Below are 15,537 nucleotides of genomic sequence, written 5' to 3'. Positions count from 1 at the left end.
ATCCATCCTCTTTTCAGTTGCACGTCTGTCTCGAAACAGTGAAATGATGATCATTTGGTAGCTTAGATTTATACTTACAACCAGGGACACAGAAGTGTGAAATAATAATGACATTGGAGCTCCCCATCCCGAGCCTAACATCATAAGCCTGTTGTGTGAATATGGTGAATAATAGTTTGTTTGTTCAAGGGGAACTTTGTAATGGTCTCATTAAACCCTGTCCTGCTGCATGTAGGCCTACACATGTATAGGTCTACATGTTGGTAAAAAATGGACACTGTACCTTTAAGAGCAAGTGTGTATGGGCGGGGCCAGCGCGTCTCTCGTGTGGTGGAGCTTATAAAACATTGCTCACTACAACACTAGACTTATCTATAAAGTGTTTCAATATAAGGCCGGAGCGTCACCAACGCGCTGGCGTCCTGCTCTTGACGCAATAGAAATCTGAAGATAACAGACTCAAGGAAGAAATCTAGGAGCTTTATTATCTCCAGAGAGGAGTCTACAGGAGTCAGACAGCGGAGGAGAACTGCCAAAAAATCCGGGGTGAGTTCAGAAAAGTGGTTTGAAATGTCTTGTGTAGGCTGCTGAAAGAAAAGAAAAAACAAAACAGGATATCTCCTGTCTTTTGTTTTGTATATTGGTGCCAGAACGACAGACAACTTACACTGTTTGGTGCAACTTCAGCTACTACTTTGAAAAATGTCACGCTTTCTATTTTATTCCCTTATAATTGTCTGGCTAAAGCAAGTCATTCTGAGCAGCAGCCCCTCTGTACGATTTTTAAACAAACTCTGAAAATAAAAACATAAACTGTGGAAACAAAGCCTAGTAGCTTAAACAAGCCTATATCTTTTTTTTTTAATTTTTTTATATGAGAACTGTTATTGATCGACTTGTTGGTCCCTTTACATAACGTAAAGATTTTCTCCATTGGCAAAACGATAACCTGACTTGCTTTAAATTAAAAAAAATAGGCACAGCTAACTATTTGTATTTCTCACTTAAAACAAAATGAGAAACAGTTAATTTCTAAACTTAGGACGTTGCCTTGTCAGATAGCTGACCTATGTGTTGTGTTGTGAGTCACCTGCCTGCTAGAGGGCTTTTAACCATTATTATCTCAATCCGGTAAAGTGAGGGGGTGTGCGCGCTGTTGGCTTGCCGCACAGGTAGAGCGGGTATGGTTGCTCGGAAACCGCTGCAGGGTTGTCGTGAGCGGGGTGTGAACTCCTTCTTTCAAGGTCTGCGTGTGAGTGTGTTGCTACAATCCATAACCAAAGGACAGCTGTCTGCTGATGTTTTACATCTTTGCTTACCCCATCAGACCTCCTACCTGGTGTTATCTGGACTCATATTAAGCCTGTCCGCATTTTATATAAACAATAAGGCCAGACTTGACCATAAAAAGACCCACAATCTCTGTTCAGTGTCTGCATTAAGTGATTTGAGCGACTCCTCCTGAAGAATGTTAATGCTCTGCATGACTGCACATCATTTGTTTAATCCTGTTGCCTGTAAATGCTCCTCCTGTGGTTATCTGCCAGAATGAACTGTCTTTGCACCTGTTGCAAGAGGAAGCACAAGTCCCTGGGGGCTCATTATCGGGGATCATGTTGCTTCCCATCCCTGCGCGAATTGAATCTACGGCCCTGTGCAGGGGGATTGCATGCCTTGTTGGGCAGTTTGGCTCAGGCTGATGCCCCAAGCTTCCTGTTGTTTTAGAGCTTTGTTTCTCAGCAGCTGTCAGGGCTGCACATAAATATGGCTCACTGGAGACCGGGAACGAGGGGGCTATGTTCTTCTCAGTCATCACTCTACATTATAAGGAGAACAGCGTGTCTCTGGGTGTGTGAATGTACCTCATTTGTGGTTGACAGAAGATTTGACCACCAAGGTTGCTGATGCACCTGTTTTCCTGCATTCTGAACAAAAATAAATAAATAATTGTTAAGACTTCTGGCGGAGTCTTTTGGAGATTTGCTGTATCAATGCATGGCTTGTATCACAACAAGCAACAAAGGTACCTCTAGTTTTTACACTTGCTGTAAAACGTAAAAAACTTTCATTCTAAAATATAACATTCAGTGACCTACTACACTCCCTGCAGCAGACATTGTGAAATACTGAACAGGTTAATCCAGTGTGGGGCAAGAAAAAGCAGATTTAGCTTCCAGTGTACAACTGACCGCAGAAATATCAATATGCTGCAGTGTATCTTCCCCTCTAAATATTGAATAAATTGTTTACTCAGCCCTGACACATACCTGACATGACACGAACATTCAGGTCATTTGACTTGAGGACTTCTTGCAACATCATGTATATCTCTGGTAACAGGAGGAGCCTCTTCATGTGCTGCTCAGGACTAGCCAGATTGCGGCCCTGGAGCACAGTACAGTTTAAAATATACTGTATTGACACTGGACTCACTAGATAAATAGAAATTAGGTTGGTAAATGAGTTCAGAACTAAGATTTTTGAAGCTTATATGGAGCATGGTATAGTTGATGTTTAAAGAAATGATAAACTTTCAGTGTATTTCTTTAATAATCTTAACTTTTAGGTATTTGTATTGTCCAGTGATTCTAAACAAAGCATTCATTGCTCTTCCTGTTTCCAGTTTTCAGATTAAAATACCCCTGACAAAAAAAAAAAAGTACTCATGTTTTCTTTCACATAAGCCATCATGCTCTTTTAGTTGGGACAAACATGTCCTGGATTCTTGTCAAACCAAGATATTGTCCTTCCTCTGTTATGGGAGATTGTCTTCTTCAATGGATAAAAAAAGAATGGGCCATGGTTAATTATTTAGCTTAGTGGCCAGCAGACTGGGGAGGATTTGTATTTTCTGTTCTATATCAAGTTTTTGTTTCTTTCTTGGCCTCACCAACATGTTGACTCAGCTTCAGAGAGTATTTTTCAAGGTGCTACCGCATATCTTGTTTCTCTTCATCTGCTTTCTCCTTCAACCTCCGTTCACTGTCACTTATGTCTGTGTTTTGGCTGTATTACAGATACACAAGAAGCAGGGGCAGCCAGCCGGGTGATCTGAGTGTTTCCAGCCTTTGATGCGACCCGATTGTACCTGGAGCATGTCCACAGTGGGCCTGACTGCCCAGGAGATCTCTTTTCCCATAGAAAACCCCTTCCTGAGGGGCAGCTACTGTCACAGCATGGCTGGATCCAAATCGTCTTGGAGCTGTCCCCATGAGCTGGACAAGTGAGTGTTCAAGTGCCAGGACAAGCAGTCCATATGGGGGGAGATTTGTAGAAAGGAAGAAATTTTAAAATCTGCATGAAATGCAAACGTGTTGGTTCAGGTTAGCTTATGATTTATTTTAAATATGATGAAATGTTATGAGGGTCCTTTTTAAACTGGCACTAATCAAATATATATATTTTTTTTTAACAGCTTCTATTTCAGTATGGATACTGCACACACAAATCACAGCCCTCGTGCCCACCAAAAGGGGATATCTCAGTCCACTCCAAGTCATGAAAGTAAGTGCATGATCTGCCATCTGCATAGTCTTCTTAAATACAAAAAGGCATGTTTTGTGCTCTTGATTTATGATGCCCATTAAGTCATTTTCAAGGAACATATGGAAAGCTAGTGATGTTTTTTTACAGGACACAAGGAAGTGCAGTTTATATGATGGTTGTTTATTCATTTCTCCTCTCTGACAGGACATAAACACAGTCCCACGTCACAGAGATTACCCCCAAAGAAGTCCCGGCCCTCCCATCTCTCCCTGTCCTGCAGTGCTGAACCATCCACCCCAAGTCCAGTTGATGAAGACCAGGTGGTCCCTTCCTTCCAGAGGCTCTCGGTGTACGAGTGCAGCAGTCCACCACAGACGCCAGGCCGATGCTCCAAGCCTCTGCCCCCCATCCCTCCTCACACAGACATCTCCCCCGATCAGGCTATTGACAATGAGGTAGAATTTTTCACGAGTTCAGACGACAGCTGCTGCCTGGTGTCAGAGCAGTGTCACAAATCATCTCCTTTTCGATACGGGATTCCCATTCAAAGGAGCTTCAGGGACTGTGGGCAGATCAACTATGCTTACTATGATGGTCCATTAGGGCCACAGAGCCCTAGGGAATCCAAAAAAAAGCACCAGGTGCATCCACCACCGGAAGTGAGAGAACAGTATGAGCAGCGACGGGAACCACCTGAGCCAGTGGTCTGTCAGAGACAGCAGGAAAAAGCTCAGAGGAGGCTGCGGCGATCACACTCGGGCCCAGCTGGATCCTTTAACAAGCCTTCGCTGCTGCGTCCCTCGTGCCACAAACGACACACCTACAGTACGGATAAACCTGAAGTACCTCCCCCTATCCCTCCGAGAGCAATCAAGACAAGAGACAACCGCCGCTGGTCAGCAGAGGTCTCGTCTGGGGCGTACAGTGATGATGACAAACCACCCAAGGTGCCCCCAAGGGAACCTTTTTCCAGAGGCTGCTCCCGCACCCCCAGCCCTAAGAGCCTCCCAACATACATAAACGGCGTGATGCCCCCAACCCAAAGCTTTGCACCTGATCCTAAATACGTAAGCTTTCGGGGTTTACAGAGACAGAACAGCGAAGGATCTCCCTGCATCCTTCCAGTGATGGAAAATGGCAAGAAAGCCAGCACCACACATTACTATCTGCTGCCTCAGCGGCCTGCTTTTGTGGACTCGCCTTGTGTAGAGAAATTTTTTCGGGTCATGGACAGCCCTGCAGCCCGCAATACTCATGTATCAGACTCAAACTGTGACTGCCACACCAGAAGGAAAGCACATGTGGATTTGGTTTAAAAAAAAGTTGAAGTTGAAGTTGAAGTGGAAGTAGCAGAGGACTCTTCTGTACATGAGCACAAACCACTTGAAAAACTGGACGCTTACAACCCTCAAGCTGCTGCTTTTCCTTTTTTTTTTCTTTTTTTGTAGCCTGTTATGTATTCTGAACACACAGGATATGTGTGATCTGTATTCAGTTACTGGTAATGATGGAATAGCTATCACCATTGAGATACTTTATGTAGAAAAATTGTATAGCTATTTGTGGGCAAAATGACATTGTAGAGCTTATTTTTGATATGATTTCTATTTCATGACATTCACTGTTGTGCTGTTTTTGCTGATGATGTGGTACAGTGAGAAGGTACAAGCGGGCCTTGAACCTCGTTTTTTTTATTTTTTAGTGTGTTTTTGTGTCTGAAAGGTTGAGGATAATTTTTGAGATGCACTGATGCTGCTCTTGTATCTCATGCGGGACAAAAGGTCAGTGATGTAACCATGTATCACCTAATATATGAAGTCTATGTACAAGGCAAATTAATTTTTTAACGGATATGAAGGATGCCAACACACAAATCTCCATTTTTTTTTCTGCCTTTATTTATCAACACTGATATGGTTGCCCTGCCTTTATGAAGTTTAGGTCTTACTCAGGCCACCATTTCTGTGTAAAATTGTGTTTCCCACGTGGCACCTAGTCATGGTACATTTTGTACTAAGAGATGGGTACATTACTGGTAGCTAAGCATGTTTCTATTGGAATGTCTAGTGCAGCTTTTATGGTGTAGTTGTCTGTGATGAGTGTGTCTGTGTTTGCACGGATGTATAGTTGTGGATGTGTTTGTGCATACGTGCATGTGAACAGCTGTTGGAAGTATTCTTGTGATACTTTATAAAAATGACTTTCTACAAGTGGTAGAAAATTGTCAACCATATTTGTTACTGTGCTCTGCTTTTTTTTTTTTTCCCGTGGCACCTGCTGTTTTTTTTTAGCCCAGTGTTCAGGTCTGTTTTGTTGCACAAAAAAATGGCCTGTTAAAATGAACATGAAGTGAATGTATGCTATTCTTACTGAATTCCATCAAACTGTAGGGTGGGGAGCTTATTTTTGGTCAAACTGTGAGTCATTGCTTGGAACTAATTTGCTTCAAGTACTACCTCCTTTTGATATTAATCCTTTTTTTCACATATGACCCCATTAATATAGGCAAATAAATCTACAAAAGATGAAGTGACCAGCTCTGTATGTGACCTGTCACAAAGTTTAAATTCAGTTAAGAACAATAGAAAGTTATTTTCAACAGGATGTCCTTAAATAGAGATAAAAGAAATCCCTCCCATCTAAGATCACATAGATGTGAGGCTCACCTGTTAATACAGATGCATTACAAAGAGTGCTGGGTTTACCTGCCTGACACAGACTTTCCTGTTCTGCTCATGCATTCCTGCCTTACATGATTGCAGTGGGTGTGGTCTGGGAGACTTTGGCTGCTGGCAGCCCAGAAAATATATGAATTTTATTGTAGTAGATTATTCAAGAAGCATCAGGATGATATAGTAAATGTAGCACATGTATTGAAGTAACCCTTGGTATCGAACACGGTGTTCAGGTTGGGAAACGGATAACTGCTGAGGTCAAACAGTCATTGAAAAATACACTTTTCTCTATCCCTTCTGCTCACAAACCCACACACAATGTTGCTTTTGACTTAAATGTCAGAAAAATGTTTACATCTTACACTGATACTATTTAATCTTAAGGTATTTTATGTCTTATTAAAAAATATAAAACTGAATGAAGACTAGTTTATCAAGAAATAGCTTCTCTGCTGTGGTGAAGACATGCACTGGGAGAGCACAGTATGCTGTGTACAGTATTTAACAATTCCATTTGTTGTTCTGAATTGTTGTTGAGTATATAGTCTTTAAAAAGAAAGCAAAATAAAATGACTTATTTATGAGCCCTGTTGCGTTCTGTTTCTTGAATCTGTCAAGCCTGAACTCTTAACTCAGCTGTTTGGCCTGTTTTATCAGCCACACACCCTCATGCTGTGCCTTATTGTGACTGGCCTCTATCCAGAGAGAGAAGAGTTACTTACAATGGTCGACTGACAGGTGTACAGTGTGCTGCCTTCCTCTTCCTGGTTATATCACCGTCTCTTCCTGCATGACTGCTTAGATGCTCTGTGGCAGCCAGTTTTGCGCCCACAGGTTTTTAAGCTCTTAACAATGTTGCGAGTGTTTCCCTCTTGAATCGAGTCCATGTTGTTGGGCAAGGAGCCATACAGAGAATTAGAGGTCATACCTTAAATTCAGCTGCCTCCAAGCATGGCAGTGACTATTACTGTAGGTTTGCTGTGCTGAGTATTCGTTTTGCATTACCCTTTCATTGTTAGAAAAGCAGCAGTTTGGACCAGCTTGGCCACCTGCAATCTCTTTCACCTGGTTCACTGCTAGACGACAACATGAATGGTGATGACAGCAGCTAATAACAGGCTGCACATTTTAAATGTATGTTTTGAGCAAGAAGATGAGTTAAGAAAGGTGTGTGGTTTGAGAATAGCGTCTGAATAAATACAAAGTTAAACTGCATTGCTAGGCGTTGTGCTCTAAGCTACAAGTCAGACGTATGACTTTTGCTTAAACTTTTGTTTCATTAGTTGTTTTTTTTAATCAGACATGCATGAAAAAAACACACAAGGGACGATTACAATTATTTGCAGACTTCAGTCTTGTAAATTGCTTCTCTTGCTGCTTCTGACCCATCCTCCCTTTCAAAACAATAATGACGTGGAGAACGTTTTGATTCCTCATCGGGATTGACAAGCTCAGTCTTATAAATGTGTTGCTGGATTTCGTCCCTTGTTCGGGTTCATTTCAGGCAGGAGTATGCGCGACCTGCTCATTAAACTTCATCGAGATATTCATATCTTTTGGTTCAGTTAATTAGATAAAAGTCCTTGGCTGGCACTGTCGATGGATTAACAAGTTGATCTAACTTATTTCAAAGATAAGAAGTAATTATGACCATCGTCTCATTAATTGCTGTACAACCTCTGTGGATCAGCCTCTGAAGTTATGTGAGTGGATTAAATGTCTGATGTCTGTTTCAGACACATCCAAAGTTCTGTATGAATCTACCTTGTACAAAGAGTTTGTTTCTGTGTTTCCAACATGTGATAAACAAACCCATTAAGCAAATACAATTTATAGATTTAAAGTTATTAAGAGAATAGAGGCAAGGTGAGTTTTGAACAATGCCATTTTACAGACAAAGCATATACGATAATGACACTCAAAGATCCTGGAATTTAATCATTTTTGAAGTAATATAAAGTAACATAGGACAACACCAACATACTTCTGAAGAATTCCTCTGCTCATAGGGTCAGACTTATCTATATTTAATTCTATGGTACTCTGCAACATATTCTGTTGGGTTTAAGGCAGCTGGCATGCCATTTCAAGATTCAGGATTCTGTTTATTTGTCATTTTCCTTTTGTATGTGCACATACAAAAGATGAAATGCTGTTATCCCAGCCAGCCCCAAGCAGTGTGAAGACAGAACATGTAACATATGGACATTTAAATATCGCAAAAAAATGACTGAGAAATAAAACAACAGTACACTAAACAATTACAATAAAATAGCTTAGATAAACAAACAGACATGCAGCATACAGTTTGTATTCTATTCTACACTGAGCTTTGTGGCACTTTGAAACACTCTTAGCATTCAAATCGTGTATATGTATAGAATGCTTGAAGGTATAAAGAAATGTAGGAAAACACATTTCAGTATTCAGTTTTTTTTTTTCATGTTTGCTGTGAGGGAATAAAAGAGCTGTCAATCTTTAACTTGGACAGAAGTGCTGCTGGTTAAACTTTAGTCAAGTTCTAGTAAAGAAAATATAGCACATCAAGTGCAGGTAAAGAAATTGGCCACACGTGTTTCTGCTGAGTCCGTCGCTGAAATGACTTTTATAGCCATAATTAGTTCAGATGTAAGGACATTGATGAAATGTGTATTGCTGTTGTGGGCCAGCAGCAAGGATATGCATGAGCAACGTGTCATTGTTTAAAGAAAGATCTCGCAACTATCACAAGTTTAAAAAAAAACGACATGGGTCAAATTCTACGAAAAACATAGATGATCCCTGCACAACTTGTTTAAACTATGAAGCTTTTTAAATCACCTCCATTTGTTTTAAAGGGGATTTGAAAATGTGTACTAAACTTCTCTACACCTTAACGTTCTGCAAAGCGCAACACACCACCCCCTAAATAAGCACATGTACGCCACCTAGTGGTTGTATATTTGTAGTGAAGCTAGAGGGACAGATACAAGAAACACGCAAGATCGTCAAACAGTAAGAACTATTTTATTTTATTTTACTTACTTGTACTTCTTCAGAAAATATGAAAATGATCAAGAAACTGCTGATGTTAGAGTCCTTGCTTGAGTAATTGTCAGTTTAATTTTCTAAAAAAGAAAAGTGTCCATTTCATAGAAGTCAAAGAAAGACAATGTTAAAGCAGTTGCTTCTTTTCTTAAACAAGAGGGGCAGTGTCATACTATTAATATAGCCATGTTTGTTGTTCTTTGATTAAAGCAAGAAACAAAATTCATGATTTGCATATCACTATGTCTACTATAAGAAGTTGTCAGGGACATTAGCGAAAATTACCACGCATATACTTTTGCTCTTGTGCTCTAATGTTTGAAAAACGCTGCAAAAGTGCCCTCTTATTCCCCTGTGGTATATAACACATGATGAAGTGTCCTCCAGGGGGCCCTCCTAGTGGACAAAACCTGATAAAGTGTCCTCTAAGGTGCCCTTCCAGTGGCCAAAACTGGTAACCTGCCCTCCAGGGTTCCCCTCCAGTAGACTAAACCTGATTTAGTGACCTATTGAGGGCATGTGTCCTATAGTGTGCCCATTTTATTATTTCGGACTCTCAAACACACTGAGTCGGCCAGGGCAGTATGGCGTACGAGATGGATTTAAGCTGAAAAGGAAAAAAAGTGGAAGGAAGAAAGATTGCATGAAGAAGAAGATGTCATGTCTGCCCAACAGATGGAGGAGCATCATGAATTAACAATATATTGTCCTCTGCTTAGATCATTAGAACCCTGTCAAATGTGGCAAAAATGGGGTAGCAACTGATTGTTGCAACTCCTAGTGAGGAAACGTTTTTGTTTTTTTTACCATGACCATGTTTATTGCTGAATGATGAAGTTAAAACACATAGTCGTCATGGTCATTTATTTACAGCTTTTTAATTTTGAGTTTGGTCTCATACTATGTGTATATGAGATCAAAAGTATTATTACTTAAAAGTAAAAGATTAAGTGTTATTCTAAATTATATATCACTGACTTTTTTGCATTTTGTTTGAGTACCAAAAACACAAATATATATCTTTTAAAACAAGTACAGAATGAGAAAACACTGATAGTGCAAAGCAGCAAAAAGTCAAGAACTTCAATGTCACCTCCCTTTAATCTCAGGTGCCTGGAAGGCGACTCAATTAACTGAACCGGTGTGTTATGAAATGCCTGAGAAATCTTATTGAGGTCACTTATGTAATCCAAGATATCATTCAACACCTCATCAACTTGTGTGCTGACAAACTGGATGTGACTGCTTTACTGTTTGTGTAAGTGTTCTCCGTCATGTTCTCTGCAACAACACTTCCTTGTCTGCAGAAGAACAAATACAAAGCTATTACCAGAAAAAAAAACAGACTGTACTTGATCAAATAGGAGGCATACAACAAAAGCATTACCTATTGCAATGTCCACAATTGGATTAAAAGTAAACAAAATAAAATAATTTCTTGAGTTTCTTAACATCTGTAAAAGCCAGAGTTGAACAGAGGACACAGAAAAAAGTAACAAAAACATTGATCAAAATGTTTTCAATGTTAATTTTCAATTTCACCCTTATGACACTGTAATGTGCAGCTCAGCGTCCACTCCAGACCCACTCATCAGTGTTTGTATTATACATGTGTTGGATGGTCGTCTTTTTCCAAACGCAGGCTTAAACACTGGCATATTTTTATCTACAGGTCTACTTTAGGTCTGTCTCCTTCAAACCTCCTGACATACAGTATATCAGTCAGAAAAGTACAGGGACTTGTAATCGTAAATTTAAAGCTTAGGACCTTTAAATTTAAATTTAACAAGCTGCTCTTATTTGATGCCTTTAGAAGGACGTTAAATGACTTGGAGGCAGACACATCTGGCTGTCAGTGTTCTACCTCATATAGTTCTGGTTGTAGGCCATCTTGACAAATCTTGCTGTTTAAATTTGTTATTTAGTGCTTTTTAATGTTTTATAATTATACATAATATATTGTGTTTGTATGGATGTCTGCTTAATATTTGTCTGAGACTCCTGTCTTGGCAAGGACACTCTCGAAAAAAACGTGAGTTCTTTCCTGGTTAAATTAAGGTTAACTAAAAAAAATTAATAAACGAGTGCAATATTAACATATAATACTTTATTCAACTCAAATGAACAGGGCACACAAACAGTTGGCTGTAATGACACATCACTCTCAGGAAAACTGCAGATACTGAATTTGAGCAACAATTTCTTTCATGAAGTGATCATAGCCGCTGCGACAGCAACCAAAAACTTCTGTTGGCATCTGATATAGGACGCCACTACAACCAGTCCACCCGACAGTTTCCTTTCCAAATAACTGACGTCGTCTTGCTGCTGGACAGTCACACAGTCCTGAAGATTCATTCTCACACATCAGCCTCCTTCTGTGACTGCTCGCGCATGTCCTCTTCTGCTGTTGATGTTTCTGCCTGTAATGTTTGTGCTCTCTGACGCTCCGCCACTGTTATCGTCATGGGGTGCAGGGGAAAGAATCCTGCCAACCCTGGGAAAGATAAGGAGTATGAAGAAGAAAACATTTTTTACAACACATTTTTCAACAAATTATGGATGAGGCATTGCTGACGGGGGGCTAGAATCTTTCAAAACTTAAGGAGATCATGTGTAATTACATATTTAAATGTTTTGTTTTTCATGTAGTGAATGAATACACACCTAGGAGTTTGGCCGCTGACTGTGTAGGGTGAGCACCACAGCCAATCCAGTACTTGATGCGGTCGAAGTTGAAGCTGACAAGTTTCTCGTTGTAGATGTTTGGGAGGGGGTCATAGGTACCCAGCTGCTCTATATATTTACTGTCTCTTGCTCTTTTGTTGTAAGCTGCCACAATACGATAAAATGGCCTGTTAGCTTGCTTGTGGCCAGCGAGAGCCAATCGGATGACGACGTAACCCCCATGGTAATTCTTTAGCAAAAAAGAGGCTGCAGAAAGAAAAAAAGCACAGAAACTTTCATTGGAGAGGAAATAAATATGTTTATTGTTACTGCTGAAATCCTAACTGCATCAGTGAGAGAGATGACCCCTAGGCTGCATCATTCAAGACCATAACCCTTAGCATATTTCATATCAAGGAAACTTGTGCACCTAGATATTGACATCAACCATAGAAACCTTGAGTTTTTCCACATATGATCCCACTCTACAATTAACACTACTTTTGTGATTAGGAATGATGGAAGAGCAGTGAGTTAAAGAGCAGTTTGCTTTGGTTTACTACATCCAATTTGTATTTTATGTATAAAGCTTTGTTGTTTCTGTTGACTTTTTCTCTTTCCAGTTGGAAACACTTGCTCTATAAAAGCTGCTACATACTAAGCAATATTTTAGCCAAGTACACGTTTGAGTCGTGCTGTGGAAAAACGTTTGATTGATTGACAAGACAAAAAATAACAAACAATAATTTTGTTGATCAATTAATAGTTACACTTTCTTAGAAGTAAAAATATCAAATATTCCCCAATTCCTTCTTCACGCCAGTCACATTTTTGTTTAGTTTTTTGTCAAAGGGCGGCTGTGCTCAGTTGGTAGAGTCGAGGGTTCAATCCCCAGCTGGGCAACACGTCCGATGTGTCCTTGGGCAAGACACTGATTGCTCCCACTGCTTCAGTGACGGTGTATGAATGGGATTAGTTACTTCTGATGGATGATACTACATAGCGATCACTACCATCAGTGTGTGAATGGGTGGGTGTGACATGCGGTGTAAAAGCACTTTGAGTAGTCGGAAGACTAGAAAAGCGCTTTATAAGCTCAAGTCCATTTACCATTTAAAGAAAAGGTCAACGCAATTATTTCGATCTTGACGAAGCTGTCCGTGTTGAAAATAATATTGATATCAAATACTGGCAAGAGTTGGTGATGTTGCAAATTACAAACAAATCTAAAAACCGACCCCCCTCTCAACAAACAAGCACTGAAACTCGCGGAAAGGAGGAAAGGCCTCTCTAGTCAGATTTGTTCGTTCTCGGCTCCTGTAGAAACATGGCGCCGCAACATGGCGACCTCCGGAGGGGGAGAGAAAGCACCAGGAGCAAGTGCTTACACAAAGGTAACAAAAACACACCTGGTGTCATTTCCAGACATGTACACACAACCGAAATCATACACTTGAACTCTTAATAAATTCATGACGTTATGGATAAATAGTCGGTAAAGGTTACTTGATAACCTAAATGATAAATGTTTGGCTTTCAGTTAAAACAGACAGAACCTGCTACAACAAAAATCACAAAGCACAACATCAACATGAAAGTGCAAAAAGGTTACTTTATACTCACATAAATGAACCATGGTGTTGGCTGGATTACCCTGCAAGACACACACAAAATAAAATAAACACGATACGCCTTTTCTTTTAACAACGCCACTTCTGATCCTCAGATTGTTATAATGTGAAGATAATCCTATAAATGTCATTAAATGTCAACATTAACATCGTTAGCTGATGCTATCGGCTAACAGCACACGGCACTTGTTTCACGACTACGTGTGATTTTAAATGTGAACAAAATGAGGGAAATACCTCCAAGAATATTGATTGAAGCGAAGCAAACTCTTCCCAAGTTTCGCTTCTTTTTTTTTTTAATTCCCTCTACGGAAGATGTGGAACAAGGATAAAAAGAAAAATCCTCCTTTTCAGCAACAGAAGTAATGTGACATTTGTCTGTGCGCTGCCATGTTTACACCGGATGTGACGTAGTTAACTGTGGCGTTGTCATTGTGTTACCTCGACTGGAGGTGGCGCTGTTGCATTACTCTCTAATGCAGCCGCTATAACAGAATGTCCTCACTGAATAATACTGCACACAAAAAGTTAGTTTAAAATGTAAAATTAGAGCCAAAGACATTTTCAACACAACTTTTTAAAAGTGTTAACTCTCCTCAGTTAAAAACAAAACAGAACTGTGATTACACACACACACACACACACACACACACACACACACACACACACACACACCACACATTGCAATCTGCACATTGCACTTTGACACACTGACACTTTACATGTTTACATTATTCTATATTTTATATTTTGTACATTCAAATATTTTTTTATTTTATTTTACATTATATTTCTATTTTACTGTATATATGTGGATTTAGAAAATTTCAAAAAAATCAGAGAATCGAAAAAGACCAAGTACTTTGAGTTTTCTGTTGTATCACTACACTGATTAACACAAGTCTTGAGTGTTTATTGCATGGCCTTGAGGAACAGTCTTTACATTTCACTGCACATCTGTATGAGCATGTGACAAATAAAAATCTTGAATCTTGAATCTTGAAAAGTGTGTATCAGCTTTGAAAACGTCACTCAAATCAAAACTCTAGTAAGACACTGCTGTGATGTTTTTATACATTTTCACTTTTGGTATTTAACTAAACAAATGGTAATGCTAACATGTCGGAAAATAAACACAGTGGTGTGAAAAGGTAATCATGTAAAATATATTGAAGAAATATCTAGGCTATAAAAAAATATTGAACCCCTAATTTGTTAGAATATAACAGTAGTGAATAGTTTAAAATTATTTGAGAACTTTTATGTAACCCCACAAAATAAAATGCACCAACATTAATTATTTAAAAAATCGGAACTGGTTTAAAAATAACTAATTGATTTCAGTGTTCAGCACCTAAATGTACTTTTCTTTGCTCCTACTGAAGGCATTGACAGTGGACGCAGCACAATGACTAAACAGTCTATGCACTAAAATGCATTGCATTTAAAAACGTCAAAGTTCTAGTTTGAGTATAAGCGTATTAATGTTGACAAAGTCTTTACAATTATGAATTTATAAATTACATGATCCTTCAAAAGAGGTTAAGCGCTTTCTGCTGATAACTTTACTGTCCATCATTTATTTCATAACATTCTTCTTTCAATAATTTATTTTCTATATGTGGTGCGGCTTCCATCAGCAATGCATTTGGTTTTTAAGCAGTTTCCACTGTTGATCCCAGCACAGATGAAACACTGATTTCCTGTGAACGCTCATGAATTCAGGGGTCAGTGCTGAGCCTGATGTCATCCGAGTGCACTAAGATTTCTGCCCACTGAGAGCCCAACCACTCCCTCAGTCTTGGAACATGGTGATTTCACACTCCTGTTGTGTAAAGCTTGTTTTTCTGTGTGTGTGTGCGTGAGTGTGTGTGTGTGTGTGTGCGTGTGCGTGAGTGTGTGTGTGTGTGCGTGTGTGTGTGTGTGTGACAAACACATGGTTTTCTGTGAGGAAAGTTCACTGAAGACTCACAAATGAGATGGGCCCTTGTTTGTCATTCTGAAAATATCCCTCTGTCCCTTCGTGACTCTTCATACATAAAGCCAGTTAT

The 15,537-nt window shown here is 39.6% G+C and overlaps 2 protein-coding genes across 2 annotated transcripts; one reads left to right on the top strand and one right to left on the bottom strand.

Moving 5' to 3' along the window:
- The first annotated feature begins 365 nt into the window (after positions 1-365).
- On the top strand, positions 366-6,745 carry errfi1a (ERBB receptor feedback inhibitor 1a). Its single transcript, XM_020628939.3, has 4 exons — positions 366-546; positions 3,018-3,223; positions 3,416-3,504; positions 3,691-6,745. The coding sequence occupies exons 2-4, from the start codon at positions 3,072-3,074 to the stop codon at positions 4,800-4,802; spliced, it is 1,353 nt and encodes a 450-aa protein (XP_020484595.1). The 5' UTR covers positions 366-546; positions 3,018-3,071; the 3' UTR covers positions 4,803-6,745.
- A 4,535-nt stretch (positions 6,746-11,280) lies between these two features.
- Positions 11,281-13,890, bottom strand: mrps16 (mitochondrial ribosomal protein S16). The gene is made up of 4 exons (XM_020629058.3): positions 13,724-13,890; positions 13,479-13,509; positions 11,856-12,122; positions 11,281-11,685 (listed from the first exon to the last, which is right to left on the bottom strand). The coding sequence occupies exons 2-4, from the start codon at positions 13,489-13,491 to the stop codon at positions 11,549-11,551; spliced, it is 417 nt and encodes a 138-aa protein (XP_020484714.1). The 5' UTR covers positions 13,492-13,509; positions 13,724-13,890; the 3' UTR covers positions 11,281-11,548.
- Positions 13,891-15,537: the final 1,647 nt, after the last annotated feature.

The sequence above is a fragment of the Labrus bergylta genome, chromosome 5, assembly GCF_963930695.1.
Source record: "Labrus bergylta chromosome 5, fLabBer1.1, whole genome shotgun sequence".
In the NCBI taxonomy this organism is placed as follows: domain Eukaryota; kingdom Metazoa; phylum Chordata; class Actinopteri; order Labriformes; family Labridae; genus Labrus; species Labrus bergylta.
Note: the sequence above shows the minus strand (reverse complement) of the source record. Positions and strands in the feature narration are given on the sequence as shown.